This window comes from Oncorhynchus nerka, linkage group LG12, assembly GCF_034236695.1.
Source record: "Oncorhynchus nerka isolate Pitt River linkage group LG12, Oner_Uvic_2.0, whole genome shotgun sequence".
NCBI lineage: Eukaryota > Metazoa > Chordata > Actinopteri > Salmoniformes > Salmonidae > Oncorhynchus > Oncorhynchus nerka.
The window spans coordinates 62,882,166-62,901,554 of NC_088407.1; the positions used below are offsets into that span (position 1 = coordinate 62,882,166).

Sequence of the window (19,389 nt, forward strand, 5' to 3'; positions counted from 1 at the left end):
TGCCTCATCACTTTATCCCTACCATATGTACATATCTACCTCAATTACCTCGTATCCCTATAAATCGACTTGGTACTGGTACCCTGCCGTATATAGCCTAGTTATCATTACTCCATGTGTATTTATTCCTCATGTTATTACTTATCTATTATTTCTCTCTCTGCATTATTAGGAATGAACGTAAGCATTTCACTGTTAGTCTACACCTGTTCTTTACAAAGCATGTTACCAATACAATTTGATTTTGATTGAATCCGTACAATATGTTACGAATTTGCAATACATATGATGTGTTATGAATTCAATTTTTTGTGGCTAACATTAGCTAGGTGGCTAGGTTGCTAATGCTAACATTAGTTAGGTCGCTAGCACTAGCTGGGTTAGGGTTTAAAGTTAGGCTAAAGATTATTTTAAATAACCTACTGTTTTATCGAACGTAACTAAACGGGTCAAATAATGTAACCTAACATAATGTCACATACTAAATGGAGTGTCACGGATTTTAGTAACATATAATTCGTCTTGCATACTGGGCATTTCGACCTACATGTCTCGAAAACGTCTCTTGTCTGTTTAACTTTTCCTACCGTTCGTGCGATTCGAGAACAGCCTACTTGCAGTAAAATATGACTGCGCTGGAAGGAAGGGCACTCCACTGGATGCGCGATGGTACGGTGAGGCTCCCCGCCTAATCTATAGTCTTTAGGCAGAGGGATGCATCGTTTTAACCCTTTGCTCCGCTCTCCAGAGTTGCACATATTTGTAAATAGCCTTTAAGTAATATTTAGTAAATAAGTTGAGGAAATGTGTAAAGGGGCTGCAGCTATTTTGGGGAGTTGTATTGGACAATAAGTGTAAGGATATTTCTTCATCGTTTGCTTCAACTTCGGATGGCTTGAGTATTTGCACACATGCATGTTGACAAGCAAGAATGTAAGGTAGCCTATGGCCGGTCTACCGTTCTCACATCACACGGAGTAAGGGAGCATCGGTTGGATTCGCAGCGCTGGACATCGAACTATAGCGCCGTGATTCGGAGTACGTTTGAGTGCCCAGAGAAATAACTTTATATATTGGGATTGCTTGGTCACCTGCGTTCCTTGTCAGTCATATGCCACCGACAACGTAAATTCAACAGCAAAATTAATATGGCATAAACTAATTCTGGAGACGCCAGTCACAGATATCGTCGGCGACTTGGATAGGGTGAATGAGAATTTCCCAAACGGTCAAATCCTATGCATACCGTGCTTGTTTACTCGCTACACTATCTAGTGTCTTCGAGAAGAGCGCAGGAGGAATGCTGGTCCAAGATCTAATACCATTTACTTTAAGTTTTTGGCCTCTTCTCTTCGGTCATTACATTCTCTCGTTGGTTTTACTCTCATGCCAGGTAGGTATGGTGTTCGTGCGCGCCGACACGCTCTTGTAATTTTACACATGGCGAGTTATTACACTAAGTGGAGCTGTACTGTGTTTTTGATAATACTGGCTATTGATCCTGGATGAGTGAACTGCTTGTCACCTTTAAAAATATATATTTTTAACGCAATATCAATTATATACATTTTTAAACACACAATGCCATGTTTATTGAGGTGCCTGTTTCCTTTCTGCACCCTCACACTATTGCATCAACTATGATACGTTTTAGTGGTAAGCAGCTGTAATCCCCAGTCAATTGTTGCAATGTTTTCATGTGAAGTAGGCTATTGGTGATTGGAACACACACACACACACACACACACACACACACACACACACACACACACACACACACACACACACAGGCAGGCAGAACACGACAGACTCCTGGAAAGTAGCACAGAGTGAGCTATAGATTCCCATCTGGAATATTATGTTGAGGATGAGTATTCTAACCCCTGGCCCGTGATACTGCCTACAGAGAGCAGTGAGCCGCTATGCAGGCGCGGGATGTTGCCAGGGTTCATGTGTAATATGATTTGCTCGAGTTTCCAAGTCCACCCACACACACTCCTCAGGGGCAGCCTGCTGCCCACTCTGTTGGTGGGTGGTTTCTCTGAGGGAGAGGGTTGCAGCCGTAGACATGATACCATCCTATTGGTATGAATGCAGCTTCTGGGGAAGCAATATAGTAGAGGGATAGGATCTTGGGCACTATTGTTTCCAAACCACAAGCCATGATGATCTAGTTTGCTGATGCCCAAGCACTAATGGTCCAGGTCATTATATACACTGATACAAGTACTCTGGGAATATTGCAGCAGGTAGGCTATGCTACAGTATATTAACATTCTAAGCTCTCATCTCGCGCTCATTTTTTACTGATAAAAAAGCTGATTTATTCTGAAATATGCCTTTTGGGGGTGGATAATGAAAGTTAATTTTGAATGCATAATGAATAGTCAAACTATTTCTCTCTTTTCTGCCTCGTTCTCTCTCTCTCTCTCTCTCTCTCTCTCTCTCTCTGTCTCTGTCTCTGTCTCTGTCTCTGTCTCTCTCTGTCTCTGTCCATAAGGGTGAACTCCAGAGGTCATGCTCGCAGACTGTAACTGAGAAAGTGAGCGAACACTGCCAGCTGGCATGTCAGTGTAGAAGCTACCCTCCCCTTCCTCCCCCGCCTCCTCCCCCACCTCCCCCACGGCTACAGTTGGCCACAGGTAAGGCTCAACACTCCTGCTCACACCACATCAACCAGCCTCTGCTGTCTCACTCTCCTGTCTCACTGTCACCTGTTTCACTCACAACTGTCTCATTACCAGTGCCTGTATCTACCTAAACCGTTTCACTTTAAATGTCTTGCTAGCACTTTGCAGTACAGTGGCCTTATACCAGAGCATCTATAGTGGAATAAAGTATATCTCCTCTCAGAAAAGAGCCAGGGGCTTAGGGGGAGAAGAATTTAAAACCAGGTAGTGGAAGAGTGTGTTGTGTGTGATGTAGAAAGGCTTTTATGAGAAGACTACGAGTGCGTGATAGAGCCGGCAGAATGTTGACAGCTAAACAAAGGGCTAATTTATGCTTAGCTTGACCTTGGGGAGTTCCTAGTTTCATGTGAAATCTCTGCCTGCTGGGCTGCCAGGCTCAGTGGTTGGTTTTCCCCTGGAGGGACCCCCTGATTTAAAAAGCAGATGAGTTAATTCAATTAGGGGTTTGATACAGAGAAGGGGACTAATGAACTATCACGGCAGTCCCGTCGAGCCGGGGGCACTGGGTGTGCTTGCATGCGTGTGTCTGTTGTCACGCAGTTTTCTTTCCTTACTAGTCTCCTTGTCTCCTTCAACATACTTCAGTGCTTAATTAATGATGAGATATGTATCCAATCTGAAACTGTGACATTCCTGTCATTGACAAAGTAGTTGTATTAACTATATGAATCAGTGTATGACATTGCGATGGTGGAAAGGAGGATAGTTTGTTAATATGACAGTTGATATGATTTGTATGTTGTCATGAATACTGTAATGAGAAGCTATGAAATATGGGACAGGCATTGCTGGTGCAGTCATCCCAGGTCAAAACTGAGACTGTTAAAAATCAGTCAGCCAGAAGACTTCATGCTGTGAGTAAGGAGGAGCACTCTTTCAACAAATGCTCAACAGACAGCAGTGGAAAGGGTTCAATCAGCTTAAATGATTTCCTCTGTTTGGTCAACTCAGATTTGGTCAACTCAACTCAGCCTCTTTTCATCCTGCATCACCACGTGATGCATCTATGAATATATAAATAGGGCTTTCATTGACCACTGTGTCTCTAACTTACCTGACCTATCTGCCACCTGTTGATTTATGAGTCCACAATGTCCACCATGAATGCAGGACTCTTCCACTGGGTGTTTTCTGCAAACTTGGTCTACAGTCTAGTTTTGGTTGTGTATCTTCTCACCATATTGTAATTCCCTTTTTCTGAATCTAGAGAGTTATCTACGGTTTGTATGTATGTTGTTCTATTTCTTTGGTTATAGACCTCTGTGTGTGTCACTGCTGTCAAGGCCTCTGCATGGAAGATTCTCTGACTGTACATTGCAGCATGTCGTTCTGTGTTTGTTATGCGGTTTGACAAGAAGAGAACCATTACAACTGCGAAGAAAAACCTCTTGGCCCCAGAAAAATAAGTATTCATTTTTAGAGTACATTTTGAAAATAGCAGCTTTTTATAATAGCCTATGGTAGGTTAGGAAGGAGGCACTTATTTATGTTGTTTATGTATTGGGAGGGAGGCATTATTTATGTTGTTTATGTATTGGGAGGGAGGCACTTGTTTATGTTGTTTATGTATTGGGAGGGAGGCACTTATTTATGTTGTTTATGTATTGGGAGGGAGGCAAAACATGTATCATCTCGCCTTAGTGAGAGAATTCTGAATAAATGAGAGGCGTAAATGATTTAACTGTAATCGTTGCTGCTATGAAATCTGTTTGTTTTGGTATGTGCCAGATGCATAAGGGAGCCGATTGGAGTTTTCAGAGGTTCCAAAATAATACATGAATATGCATGAAGTATGCATGAAAGTGGGACAATGAGAGAGACTGTATCTACAAAAAGTTTCAAATAAGGGAAATTGGCAGTGTTGAGTAAGAGTCTGTGCTCTAAAAATGGATCAGAAGACCTTTCAAAGGAGAGAGGTTTATCACAAGGAAGTAGATCCTTACCCTTGACTGAATTAAATGTTACAGCCGTTGACAAAATGTAGGATCAAAACCGAAGTTGGGCTCAGAGGAGATTTTACATTCATAGTGACTCATGACGTGGTGTACTGGGGAGAAACGTGCCTTGTCATTTGCTCTGGATGCAGTGTTGGAATATTCCACAGCATTACTAAGGGTTATGTGTTAGCATGGAGTCAATTCCTCCCTCTCGTTCACAACATAACTATACTCCAAATACCTGGGTATGTGATTATTGCATTTCTCTCTGTTACTGGGTGGTAGGTAAACCTAGATCAGGGGTGGGCAACTTTGATGGAGGTGGGGGCCACAAAAAATCTGAACTCATCATGAGCGGCCGCAGTGGATTGCGGGTCTGTGTACCCACATCCATACCCACACATGCAGTCAAAGCCAGCCCTGACCTTTTGGGGGCCCTAAGTGAAATTGTGTGAACAAAACATTTTAGCAGCCGCCCTCTTGACAGCAGAGAGAGAAAATATATGTTTTAGAGTTAATTTCCTGCAATTCTAAACATTTTGCCATAAAGTGGGGAGAAATGTTTGCAGTTCTTAATATAATATCTGAGTGAGAGTGACTAGCAAAATCAATGGGGGCCCCCCGGTCAGTAATTTGACTATGATTACTACAATTTTAGATAGCTGGCTAAACTAACTTACCAATATAAGAAATGTTAGCTGACATGGGTTAATTGAGTGACTGTCGGTGACTGACATAACAAGAGAGAAACTGCTGATGCACTACCAAATATCAAAATTGCACCTTTTGTATTCTAACTCTCAACAGTAAGTTGAGACTGACTGAGTTCCTACAAATGTAAATCAAGTTGCCAATCCCTGATCTAGATTATTATATCCAGAATACAGCCACATTCATACTTAGATATAATAAAATATATCCCCTCTCTGACAGAATGAGACATGCGTATTGCTGGAAACCTCCCTCCTGTCAAAATGAGCAGTATTGTCCGTGCCACATAGTTCAAATCGGTCTCCATGGAGAGAGAGAGAACACTCTTGATACTGTAAGTTGCTAAGCTGCACTGAGTGTAATACAATGTCCCTGGCATGTCTTCTTGTACATGGTTCTACCCTCAGTCAGACATAATGTGACCAGAACATGGTGCTCCTGCAGGTGAAATCCATTTGGACACGGAGTGCTCTTGTAATAAAGACTGACTGCATTTTAAATGATTCATGGAGCAGGGTTAGATATCTCTGAGCATTGAACCTTAGAACAGGTGAGCACCACCCTGCTACCCAGATTTAGGAAGCAAATCAGATCCAGAGCTTTATGGTGTAACTGAAATGTGTCTTCCACACGTAATAGTATAGTAATACAAGGTTTCTGAGAATCAATACATTTTTATTCAGCAAGTTGATTTACAACATGGACAGTGGTTGGGCTGCATTAATGATGAGCGTTCATCATGCTATCTTAAGCTATAATGGCTGTCTATGAAGCAGTTATGATGTAATACATAGAACAAACACAGTATCTAGGCTAAAGCAGTTTGCATGATAACCTAATCTCGATAAGCGGCCAAGTGCTGATGCTGTTAGAATGCTAATGATGTTTGAAAAATGAAACTACTGTGTCTTTTTCTCCCTTTGTCCATCCCCCTCTCTCTCTACCCCCTGTCCTCCCCACTTCTCTTCCCTCCCAGTAGTTGAGTCCCCTCTGCCCCTGTTGAGGCCGTGGTGGATGGAGATCTTAGTGCTTGGGACAGTAGGCTGTGCCTCAGCTGTTTTCCTCCTTTCAGCCATGATCATCTGCTACAAGGCCATAAAGAGGTATGTTGGTTAGCTGTCAATGCGATTGGCATGGAAGAGACTGTGGTGACATTCTTATAGCCTACATCCATTCAGAATACACAAAAAAGTATTGGCCAAGGAATTGGCTTTGGGGGTGACCAGTGAAATATACCTTCTGGAGCGCGTGCTACAGGTGGGTAATGCTATGGTGACCAGTGAGCTGAGATAAGGTGGGGCTTTACCTAGCAAAGACTTATCGATGACCTGGAGCCAGTGGGTTTGGCGACGAATATGAAGCGAGGGCCAGCCAACGAGAGCATACAGGTCACAGTGGGGGGTAGTATATGGGGCTTTGGTGACAAAACGGATGGCACTGTGATAGACTGTATCCAATTTGCTGAGTAGAGTGTTGGAGGCTATTTTGTAAATGACATCGCCGAAGTCAAGGATCGGTAGGATAGTCAGTTTTACGAGGGTATGTTTGGCAGCATGAATGAAGGATGCTTTGATGCGTAATAGGAAGCCGATGCTAGATTTAATTTTGGATTGGAGATGCTTAATGTGAGTTTGGAAGGAGAGTTTACAATCTAACCAGACAACTAGGTATTTGTAGTTGTCCACATATTTTGAGTCAGAACCGTCCAGAGTAGTGATGCTGGACGGGCGGGCAGGTGCGGGCAGCGATCGGTTGAAGAACATGCATTTAGTTTTACTTGCATTTAAGAGCAGTTGGAGGACACAGAAGGAGAGTTGTATGGCATTGAAGCTCTTCTGGAGGTTAGTTAACACAGTGTCCAAAGAAGAGCCAGAAGTATACAGAATGGTGTCGTCTGCGTAGAGGTGGATCAGAGAATCACCGATTTGACACACTGAACTCTGACTGAGAAGTAGTTGGTGAACCAGGCGAGGCAGTCATTTGAGAAACCAAGGCAGTTGAGTCTGCCGATGAGAATGTGGTGATTGACAAGAGTCGAAAGCCTTGACCAGGTCGATGAATACAGCTGCACAGTATTGTCTCATCGATGACAGTTATGATATCATTTAGGACCTTGATTGTGGCTGAGGTGCACCCTTGACCAGCTCGGAAACCATATTGCATAGCGGAGAAGGTCGGTGGGATTCAAAATGGTCAGTGATCTGTTTGTTAACTTGACGTTAAGCATTAAGGAGATAGATTGGGGGTAAGGCCCTGCGATAGACTAGCGTCCTGTCTAGGGGATGTACTTGTACATCAAGTTGCCTCACGCTACAGAAACAGGAGATAGGAGCAGGAGCCTATGAGCCGTTCCGGCGGGTTCTATTTCTCGGACTGGGCTGATTTCTCAATTGTGTAATTGTACAGAGCTTTTTAGACTACCAGCTGAATGTTTGTGAAAGTAAAGGCAAGATGGTTTACCGGAGAAAGCCCATGACCCCTGTCCCTCTCGCCGTAGAGAAGATGTGTACTGTTTCGATTAGTTCATCAAAGGAAAGGCCATGTGGGGTTTTAGCCTGCAGCACAACCAAGACCCAATTCCCTGTCTGATATTCAGGCAGCACAGTGTGTCACACATGCACCCAGAAACACTCGTTCAGACACATAAACACACACATATACTGTGCAAGGTGCTGGACACAGTCACACATGATAAACACACATAAACACATGCTAACAGACACAGTGTTACTAAAGAACATGAATGTGCGTGAAGAAAATGCAGACACAGCTGTAGATACGTTCCTGCACATTATTTGAATACATCAAATTGTTAATCATAAAGCTGTGAAGAGTGGATGCTACATATGTCTTTCCTCAGGATTATATTTCTACTTTTCTCAAACGACAAACAGGCAAGGTCAGGCAGTGGAACTAATAGGCGGTTGGCTCAGGAATTCATTATGGCAATTTTCCAGCCCCCTCTGTCGCCAAGGGGCACCTTTTTTAATACAGCGATGGCAGGAAAGTGTTGTTGCTGTAGCCTCAAACCCAAGTCATTATTTATGAATTAATTTGCGCAGTCATTCAGTCGCAGGCCACATCTTTTATACATGCAAGCAGGTCGTGTCCTGAAGCTCTGATGGAAGTGGGCTCTGTGACTGCAGAATCTGTGAAACACCAAGCCTCCATCCCCTCTGACTGAGTGAGGAGGGAGAAACTCTCTAGGGTCCAGTCTGATTGCCCACATTGAACACTCATTAGTCCTGAGCCAATGAAAAATCAGTCTGAGGAAACTGAGGAAATTAGAAATAGAAAATATTGATTTGAAAATTGTCATTGGCGCTATAATCATGCATCCTCTCTGACTGAGTGTGAGAGAGAAACAGCCAGAGAGATGAAAGATACAGGAACAGATATGGATGTTGTCTACCAAAGCCGGGAAACCGCAGTAATTGGATGTCTTTGTCAATAACAATGTGATAGTGTGTTTGTCAGTGAGAAAAGCAGAGCCTGTTATATATAGCCCTTCCGGGCCCCTCAGTGGTCAGGGCTTTCCCAATGAAAATCAGCTGGAGTTTGGCCAAGGCCCCAGCAGCACAGACACTAGAGGAGCGATCTCTGTAAGCCCCGGCCGTCCCTTAGCTCGGGCTGCACACATTTGGCCTTTTTTTTTTTTTGTCTCATAATCTTATTCCGCCAGTCATCTGCCAGAGCGAATGCGGTTGGACGAAACCCATTCCATTCAATTCAATTAGGTTTGTAGCGTCAGGGGAGCTGCTGTTAGTGAGCATAGAGAGGAAGATTCAGCCATGCTGTGTGACAGTGCTGTGCTATCCAAACCGCAGACATGATGCTGCAGTCCATGCTGGCAGCAATGCAGGGAGTCTAAACACCACAACAAAACAAGATAACATACTAATGAATCTGTTCCGGTTTTTCTCAACTACTTGCTCCTCAGGGATTTCTGTCCAACAAAGGAGGACAAATCAGGACAGTTTGTGTTCAGGGTAAATCCACCATAACCATTCAGTTATGGAAATATTTAATGAGGAAGCTAAATATACTGTATCTGTAATAAATATATTACATAGTAGGTTATCTATTATGGTTTTATGATATTTAATTACCACAACAACTTTCAAAACAGTGAAAGTGAAAACCACTATGTGAGGGGTGAACAGTAGATTGTTCCTCTAATATCCTGATGGGATGAGAATAACTGTCAACAGCTCAACACATGTCCCAACCTCAACATTATCCCTTCCCCAAACTTCAAACGGACGTGTGCTGCGATTGTACAGCTTTGATATGAAATATGAATCTGACCTGTGAAGTGTTGTGTAGCCACCTGCCACGTGTCAACAGCATGACATCTATTATTGAAGGCCTGGGGAGAGGTCGCTGTGACGTCCAAACACCCTGCCCTCTATGGTGGCCTTCCTAGAAAAACATTGATCATTGACTAGAGACTAGGTCAGTGCCTTTTGAGAATGTTAAAACACCTCTTTTAGTGGTCTGTGGAGACTGCAGTGGGGAAGTCTGGTGTATCCCATCTCCCCTAGCTACCTCAGATCACGAACACATGCACGCGCACACATACACCCCAGCAGTAGCACATCATGTCCCAGCAGGATGCATTGGTACACTTGGACCCAGACGTTTCCTCTCCCAGGCAGGTTGTCCCAGAGGGAGAACACAGCATCTGTTTATCAGCAGGGCTGGCGTCTGTCTAGCCATCACCACCACCGCCCGGCACTACAGGACACATTTACAGAAAGCACAGGAAGTGCACTGAGTCACTATCACTGTCTCGTGTGATGGGTAACCTTGCCTGAGATTTAGGAAGCCAACGGTCACCCCCAGACAGGAAGCTAGTAAGGAAGCTACTGAGTACTCATTAGTGACTATTCAGTTATACTAATGAGTGACTCCAAGTTAAGTGTTTCTAAGTTAAGACTGGAAAGAGGGAATGGCTTCAGAGACATTAACACAGGACATTAACCATGGAGATTAAACATGCTCTTTTTACAAGAAGACAGAGCATTTGTGGTTGATGATTTGTTTAGTTTATTTGCACCAACGGAAATAAGTGATAAACAACAATACATCTTTTTTTTCCTTTTTTTTTAATACTGTGTGCAGGTGCGGTTGGAAGCCCAAGGGCTGAAATATAAAAAATACCACAGAAAAACAATATACAATACATACATGTAAAAATAAAAAAGGTTTGTTGTGGACATAGCATTTGTGGATTAAACTGAGAATGACTGTCTGTCAGGTAAGACTAGCCAGCTGTGGCTTTAAGAAGAGAGGGATGGACACACTGACCTGAGATGTAGCTTAAGGGTCCCCAGTGCCACTGAAGGCTATGTACAGTATTGAGTGGGATAATGACTGTTCTGACTGTATTCAGATCTGTCTCTGGGTTACATAAGCCTGGACAGAGGAGAGCAGCTGAAGGGGTCGGCACAAAAGACACAGTACACTGGACAAATATAATAACCACAAAAGCACTGAGGGATGCATGAGAAGGTCTTGCATTGAAGGATACTGCTTTTCACAGAGCAATTACAGTGGAGGATCATGTGCTTCGGCTTGTTTTTATCCCCAATGTGGCTCACCACCATCAATGGAGAGTGTGTCTAAATGCCACATCCAACTCTTCTGTTTGATTTGTATCTTGTCTTTCCTTTCATGGCTCTGAGAGTAATGTGACCTTTTAATGTTCAGCTTATTAGAGAAGATGGCTGACCAGTGCATCCAAACACACTAGCCTATGGAATCCAATCTCTCCGTAGGTGAACAGACACAGGCTTTAGTAGAATGATTGATGTTTTTCCTGAAATTGACTAAAGCCCCTTTACTGTCCTGACATAAGTTGTGTCTGTTTGCAGGAAACCACTACGGAAAGAGGAGAACGGGACAAGTCGTGGGGAGTATGCCATGAGTGTACGCAAAAAGAAGGCCATGGGCCCCAACAACACTGTGGTGTAGACTTGTCCCACTGACAGAAAGAGAAAGTCACATCACCATCATCCCCACTACCCACCCTATCCTACCCAAAACTCCTATTAACTAGAACGCAACAGGGGGTTGACCTGTTAAAAATGCATAAACGCCTTTCCTTCTCTCCTAGCATGTTGCCTGGATGAAAGACAACGTCCAGATAAAGGAGAGTAGTGAGAACCAGAGAGAGAGAAAAACTAAACATGGAAGTGGATTCAGAGAATGAGTAAAAAAGTGAATTGAGGAATAAAGTGAATTGAGAAGTTCTACACCAGATTGTCGACAAGAAGTGTCATTGACAGGGGAATGGTTGACTGCTAATCTGTCAACCTACACAGCTCCACACTTCTTACAGACAACTTCGATGTAGGAACAGACACTGAAGCACTGCGATGGGATAGGAGGTTGCGGAGGACCAGATCAAGAACAAAATGTGCACGCAGTTTTTATGGAAAATGCAACATTCTTTTCTACGGTCAGGCTGTCTCATCTATTCTCATCTGACCGTTTTTCTTTTTAATTTATTAAAGCAGAATTTGTATTATACTGGCACAGTTGCAGGTTCTTGCTGTGGTTTGAGATGTATAGTACTCATCTGACTATGCAATTAAAACACACATTTACAGGTCATACCAAGTGGGAAGTAAAACAACAAGATCAAGTCAGTTCCTATGTTCCATACCAACAACACAACTGAGAACAGCCTGAGGACAAACTTGATCTACTTATCTAATTGGTTCATTTATTTATTTGCTGTATTTATTCATTCATTTGTCTGCTTATGTATGTTATTATTGTTTAATTCAGTCAGTTTAATGATTTGAAATGTTTTCTTTTTAGATGAATTATTTAGTAATCATATCGTTCATTTTAATGGTCTGACGCTTCAAGCCCACTTTTAATTTGCTACAGACACTGATGCAGAAAACACATCTGCAAAGAGTTTTGGCGCTCAATTGTTCATCTCTTGCTGTTTGATATGCCTTTCTGTGTTCCCCTGCGACTTCAGCGAATATGATGGGTATTTCTGTGATACGAGTTTGTGAATGTGTGTTTTCTGACTGTGCTTTTAGCAGCTTATTCGACCCCTCAATTCTTTCTCACAAGACTAACATGGTATTACATTTTGTGCTGTCACATCTCACTGGTTAGACAGTCAGGGGAAGGTAGTGGGGGACAATGGGAAGCCCTTTGCCGTGTTCTGATGTGATTTTTACAGTCTTAATTGTTCCACCTCCCAGCAAGGAGAGAACCCATCACTATAGAAACAGTGCACATGATCCCAGGGCTGACATGCTGATTGGTGGAGGACGGGATTCCAAACAGAGGCTAATCTGGATATCAAGTTGCAGAGAGGATGGCCTCAAAAAGGGACATGTGACTCAGTGCACTCACACTCGCAGGCATCCCCAACATCCTTCTGCAATAAACAGTCCACAGTTGATTTAAAGCATCACTCAATTATTACGCTGCGTGTTGGCATAGGTGCAGTTCATTTGTATATTAATGCGTGTTGGCATAGGTGCAGTTCATTTGTATATTAGTGTGTGTTGTGTGCGTGAGAGAGAGCACAATACACGTATGGCTGGCAGTATCTCTGAAAATGTTCCATTACTGTTGAATTTTGTAAACACAGACCTTGCATTGTGAAATGCATAGGAATTAGCATATCTTACCGGTAATGTACCCAGAAACTGAAGATACGTCACTAATACTGTACATTGAGGGAAATAACCTTGGATGCATGAATGTAAATATTGATATTTAAAAATATCTGCCTTCTGGACTGTTAATAACATGTACAGTGTAACAGAAAATATGTTTATACATAGTAGAAATTAAACAATGTGCTACCAATTAGAATTAAATCAATGTTATCATGTTTATGGAGCAAGCCATTCATGTATATTTGGCAATGAAAGTTATTTTACAATTGATGCATTATATACCAAAAGGATACCTAGAGTCCTATGTATGTATACATCGATAATGTGCATTCAGTTGATGTAATTGCTGTCTTTTTCAGTTGTAAATAGAGGTGAACAGAATGACAGGCCTATAGTCTTATCACATAAGCATCAAAAGGAGAGACAGAATGACAGGCCTATAGTCTTATCACATAAGCATCAAAAGGAGAGACAGAATGACAGGCCTATAGTCTTATCACATAAGCATCAAAAGGAGAGACAGAATGACAGGCCTATAGTCTTATCACATAAGCATCAAAAGGAGAGACAGAATGACAGGCCTATAGTCTTATCACATAAGCATCAAAAGGAGAGACAGAATGACAGGCCTATAGTCTTATCACATAAGCATCAAAAGGAGAGACAGAATGACAGGCCTATAGTCTTATCACATAAGCATCAAAAGGAGAGACAGAATGACAGGCCTATAGTCTTATCACATAAGCATCAAAAGGAGAGACAGAATGACAGGCCTATAGTCTTATCACATAAGCATCAAAAAGAGAGACAGAATGACAGGCCTATAGTCTTATCACATAAGCATCAAAAGGAGAGACAGAATGACAGGCCTATAGTCTTATCACATAAGCATCAAAAGGAGAGACAGAATGACAGGCCTATAGTCTTATCACATAAGCATCAAAAGGAGAGACAGGATGACAGGCCTATAGTCTTATCACATAAGCATCAAAAGGAGAGACAGAATTAGAACATGGTTTTGAATTGAATGGCGTACAGTACAACATTGATAAAGCACAGTGTTTGTTCATGTTTTTTGAGCCTGTACCCATGGTGCCTCTCCTCTCCGTGTCTCAGAGAGCTCTGTGCTGGTCTTCTTCTGGGCTCCCCCTGGGCGCAGGACGTGTTCTCAGTCTGTCTCACACCGTTCATTTTTAATGAACAGCTATCAAACACGGCCATCTCCCTGGGGCTCGGTCATGCAAACAGGATCACTTGTGGGCCACTGGGGTTCTTTTGATGTCAGGGTCTTGGCACGGCCCAATCCCTGTACACAAACTACATTATGTACATAGGACTGGTCAGCCACTTCTGCTCTGCTACCACTCTGGCCATTGTGACACATGGGGGAATAGAGCAACAGACAAACCCAAATCATACAATCTGGGAACATGTACTCTCCTCATGAATGTTGTCAATAGATAATATAATTGGGAAAAGCTATGGGCTCTGGTAGGTCATCAAGGAATCAATAAGTCCATATTCTTGAGAATGTTCCTCCTTTAAAAGGGGAGACCCTTAGAAACACAACCACTTCAGAGGGGGAGAAATCCAGCAGGGTCCAAGCTGAGCCATGTAGAGAGGGAGGGAGGACTGGGAATGAGAGACCATACACTAGTCTGCCTTCTCCTGCTTTAGATGTGCCACTTGATGATAATGCCATGGGACACTCTGGGCAATTTAAACATTCATGCATTGTCCAGCCAGGGCACTCTGAGTTGCTCTGTAATAAAAAAGGATCTGACAGGCCTGAAGAGGAAGGCCAGGGATCCTCTCTATCTCAAACAGCTCTGTGTGGCTTTCCCAGATAAAAGACAATGTATTCCAACAGGGTAAATGGGAAAATAATCATCTTGTTATTTGTTTAGCAGCAAATTCGATCCATTCTTGACAGTATAGCGATTGTGGTCTTAGATCGTTTCTATCATTACAAGAGTTTAGGCTTCTTATGTGCTATTGACTGATTATGACCAATCAGAGGACACTTGCACTATTGGTTATATATGAGTATATACTTAAGCAATAAGGCACGAGGGGATGTGGTATATGGCCAATATACCAAGGCTAAGGGATGCTCTTATGTACGACGAAACACAGAGTACCTGGATACAGCCCTTAGCTGTGGTTTATTGGCCATATACCACAAACCCCAGAGGTGCCTTATTGCTATTATAAACTGGTTACCAACGTAATTAGAGCAGTAAAAATAATTGTTTTGTCATACCTGTGGTATACAGTCTGATACGACTGTTAGCCAATCAGCATTCAGGGCTCAAACCATGCAATTTTGAATTGTTATTAGACATCCAATGAGTGTTTCTGTGTGTCTCTTATTCGTGGCTGTTAGCTCAAGGCTGAACTGTTTGCTGTTGAGCAGTAAACAGGCTACCCTTTATATCAGAGAAAATTCATGCTGCTGTGTGTGTCTCAAAGCTGACCTTCGCAATCTAGGGCTGCTTGCTCTGGGGACACTCTCTGCCTGAGAGCCCTTGGTCAGCATTAATTACCCACTAGATCTCCAACTGCCTGCTCATCAGGTCAGTGCTCCCATATGGTCCTCCAGGAGGAGGGAGGCCAGCAGGCAGGCCGGGGCAGGGAGAGTGCTGGGTACCTTTGGGACATTGATTAGATAAGCAGCTGCTAATAAGAGATTCTTTAAAAAAGAGCTGCAAGTTCAAACGATCATGACAGTGGCAACGGCTGGCAGATGCAGCCCCGGTGCAAGGGGATTTCACTTGATTAAACACACACACACACACACACACACACATAGGAACACTGTTGCAGAGAGGCTATTTGATGAGCCAAGCACAGAGATTGATGGAGTCACCTGTGTGTGTGTGTGTGTGTGTGTGTGTGTGTGTGTGTGTGTGTGTGTGTGTGTGTGTGTGTGTGTGTGTGTGTGTGTGTGTGTGTGTGTGTGTGTGTGTGTGTGTGTGTGTGTGTGTGTGTGTGTGTGTGTGTGTGTGTGTGTGTGTGTGTGATATCATCAGACAGCACTCAAAGCTGGTGACTCATTTGACACACGCCTCTCATAGAGGATCCCTTTACAAAGTGCAGGCGTAGAGAAGTTATGAAATATGATACATTCTACAGGACTCATCTAATTCTGCCCTGCTTGTTTTCATTTTGTGTCCGACAACCATGGCATTAAATAGCTTTTTAATTCAACTTGAAAATAAAGGGGAAACAATGTAGAGAAAAAAAGTGAGTGAGATCAAGCTTTGATTTAAATATACGCGTAGCCCAGCTCTCATGTGGCGTGGCATTCCCTGACAAGTGCCCTTTCCATAATGTCATTAGATTCCACAACAATGCTTTATCATGACAAACCACATTAGACCAGAGGTAACTGTATTTGGTCCATGTCAGTGGAAAATGATGGCTAGGCTCTACAGGGGGCGGTCAACATGGACTAGCTTGTCTTGTTTACCTCCCCTGTTTGGTTTCATCCTGATCGAGTTACAACGCTGCTGCTTTTGTTGCTACTGCAACCCACATTGTGTCTGATCGATCTGGGCTCTGATGGCGAGAGGCAACCTGTTGGAACTGAGCAGAGGAAGAGGTGAGACAGGAGCCCTAAAGTCTAATTGGATTTACTGATAAGATATATAGTATGATTGCTAATGGTTTCTTCTGAGCTAGGATATGGGTGGTTCCTATACAGTCTTTGGGTTTAACAGATCCTCTTGCAGTCATTTAGTTTTCCCATAAACCTTAGGGAAGATATGCTGTAGTAGTTACTGTGCAGATGTGCAATCATATCACACTTTGTGCACTTTAACTGTCCTCTGTAGAAATGACAGTGACAACAATATTTAGAAAATGTGTCTTGATTTTATTATTTTTATCAGGCTTGCAACCAAGCAACTGAACATATCGATATAGACCATGAGCATCACCAAGTGAACAAGTCTGAGCTTCAGCCTTCCTCATCCAGACTATCATCTGCTGCTATATATTCTCTCCGTCTGTTCTGACCTCTGATGCAGCATACAGCATGTTGGACATCTAACCTGCTATCTACAGAACTGTGATCCCCCTACATCTGCACACCTGCCCAACCTGTACTCACCTATCCTTTCATTGCACCAAAGAATAGTATAGATATACAAAGTTTAGAAGGTGCTGAAGATGATTAGATCCGAAGCAGTGTCTTAAGACGGTGAGAGTCAGTTTATGCAGGAGTCGACTTCCTGATATTTATGGTCAGGCAGGCAGCAGACAGATGCATGCTGGTCCTGAGGAGGACTGGGTCTTGGAGGATCTCCCATAGTGAGAGGTGGGCAGGTCACATGGGGTAGAACTGTGAGGCAGCCTCGGATGACTGGATTTCCACCTGGGCCATCTTGAACTGTGTGCACTGCAGCCACTTGCGCAGGGCGAAGGGCAGGGCCCCAGCCGCCTGGCCCTGCACACACTGGTGGTTCACTCTGTTCTGGATGGCCTGCAGCCGCAGCTGTAGACCTGCAGACAGGTGCTGCATGGGACAGGGTGAGAGTTTTTTGTTCTGATGAAAATTTGAGCATCTATATCTATATATAAACATAATACAAATCCTATTTGAATTGCAATTTAACTCTTACCTTTAGGTTCGATTGAATCATGGGCAACCACATAGGTATTAACTGATGGAGAGAAGAGGGGAATTTTGAGTTGAAATAGAAAGCAACATGAAGAGGCAAAATAAAGTGTAAAATCAAATGTTAGGGGAAATTGTGGGTAAATGCCCCTCTTACCTTCACAAAGATAGTTGAGTTGCATTCTTGTAAAGCCTCCATCAGGCTAATGACATGTAAACACACCATCTCCACCATCTTGGAAAGTTAGAAATAACACATTTGTATTACTGCAAGGGATCAGAACATGATTTATGATCACCCCGCTTCCAAATATGAATCAAAATATATCATGGCAAAGCAGATTCTTAGGTCGGGATTCAATCTGACTGTGTATTTGGACAATGCTTTAAAGGTTATTTCCGATTGGGCTTACATAACAGCAATGTCCTGTCAGACACAACAAGGATCTGTTTGTGCTTTAGCCAACTCCTCTGCCACATTTACAACTACCAAAATCTGGGTAGTAGTTTGCCGAGGTGACAATAGCCTGGCTTTACATTTCAACTGCACATATCTCCATGCACATCCTATTTCCAGCCCACCCCCTCTTGCAGCTGACAGAGAGATAAGCGTGTGGATCTTCCTCACCACTTTGTTGTGGGCCATGAGCTGCAAGATGCTGGGTGTGACGCGGCTCCAGAACTCCAGGCCGGTCAGAATGGCGTTGGAGGAGAACTCTGTCTGATTCTGGTTCTGCAGGGCCGGAGTGGCCGCCGACTGCTCACAGTAAATGGTCCACAGCTGGGCAAACATGAAGGCATGGAACAGGGAGCACATGTGCAGCACTGACGTCTGCAGACAGAGGATGGAAAGAAGAGAGAGGTCAGTGACACTTTGGTCTTTATCTCATCCTAGACTTCAGTTGAGGGAGGACAAATAAAAATATTCATACGTTTACGTAGCATTTACTTCAACATTTATACATATAACATTTAGACATTGTCCAGACCTTGGATTGTTCAGGGAAGCCGATGAGGATGACGATGAGGTGGTCAGCGATGTGTGAGCCAGCGTCCAGGGGGATGGGCATACAGGAGGTGGAGCCCTGGTGCAGGGCATAGTGGGTCAGGGAGCCCAGGAGCAGCCAGGACAGCTGGCGGATGTGGGACACACACTCAATGAACTCCTTAGGTCTAGGGAGAGGACAGAGTTTAAACACTTTTTGAGCATACATTACAGTCTTATTAGACTCTCAATGTATTGTAATGACGTATAGAAGCACTTCTACTGATAGCATTCCACTAAAAACTACAGAAATCTAACTGGTCAAGTCTGCTATACCATTTGTGACATATAATTATATCTTCATGGTTATTAATAGTGAGATCACTGAAAGTGACATCTGTGCTGTGACTGTCGGTGCCTCTCACCCCTGCTGCATGGCGGACGGGGGATGGTAGAGCCAGGGCAGATAACGGATCACTGCCTTGTTGTCACGGTGATTGCCTTTGCTGATCTCCATGGCAGCTACCTGTGCCAGGCCCACTTTCAGGTTCCCTCCGAACGTGTCCTCGTGCAGTGGCTGACAACACGCCTTCATATGGCTCTGGAGAGTGTCACATGATCACAGGATAGGTCACATGACTAGGGCCTGGCAGTGACACCACTCTCAAGGTGTGGTGTCTCAGGGAGAGTTGGGATGCGCAAACACTTTTCCAATTCACACCTGCGTATAATACACACTTGTACATGTATGAAATAGGACAAATATAAGCACCCACCCACATGAAGAGAT

General features: G+C 43.4%; 2 protein-coding genes across 2 annotated transcripts in view; one reads left to right on the forward strand and one right to left on the reverse strand.

Moving 5' to 3' along the window:
* Positions 1 to 439: 439 nt before the first annotated feature.
* Positions 440 to 13,210, forward strand: LOC115138547 (proline-rich membrane anchor 1-like). Its single transcript, XM_029675477.2, has 4 exons — positions 440 to 1,393; positions 2,501 to 2,642; positions 6,315 to 6,441; positions 11,215 to 13,210. The coding sequence occupies exons 1-4, from the start codon at positions 1,211 to 1,213 to the stop codon at positions 11,312 to 11,314; spliced, it is 552 nt and encodes a 183-aa protein (XP_029531337.1). The 5' UTR covers positions 440 to 1,210; the 3' UTR covers positions 11,315 to 13,210.
* Positions 13,211 to 16,860: 3,650 nt separating this feature from the next.
* Positions 16,861 to 19,389, reverse strand: part of LOC115138548 (protein unc-79 homolog) — a 45,226-nt gene continuing 42,697 nt past the window's right edge. Inside the window, 6 exon segments of the mRNA XM_065025720.1 lie at positions 16,861 to 17,512; positions 17,619 to 17,660; positions 17,772 to 17,849; positions 18,243 to 18,446; positions 18,604 to 18,787; positions 19,025 to 19,200. Of these exon segments, the coding sequence (XP_064881792.1) occupies positions 17,324 to 17,512; positions 17,619 to 17,660; positions 17,772 to 17,849; positions 18,243 to 18,446; positions 18,604 to 18,787; positions 19,025 to 19,200 (873 nt within the window). The 3' untranslated portion in view covers positions 16,861 to 17,323.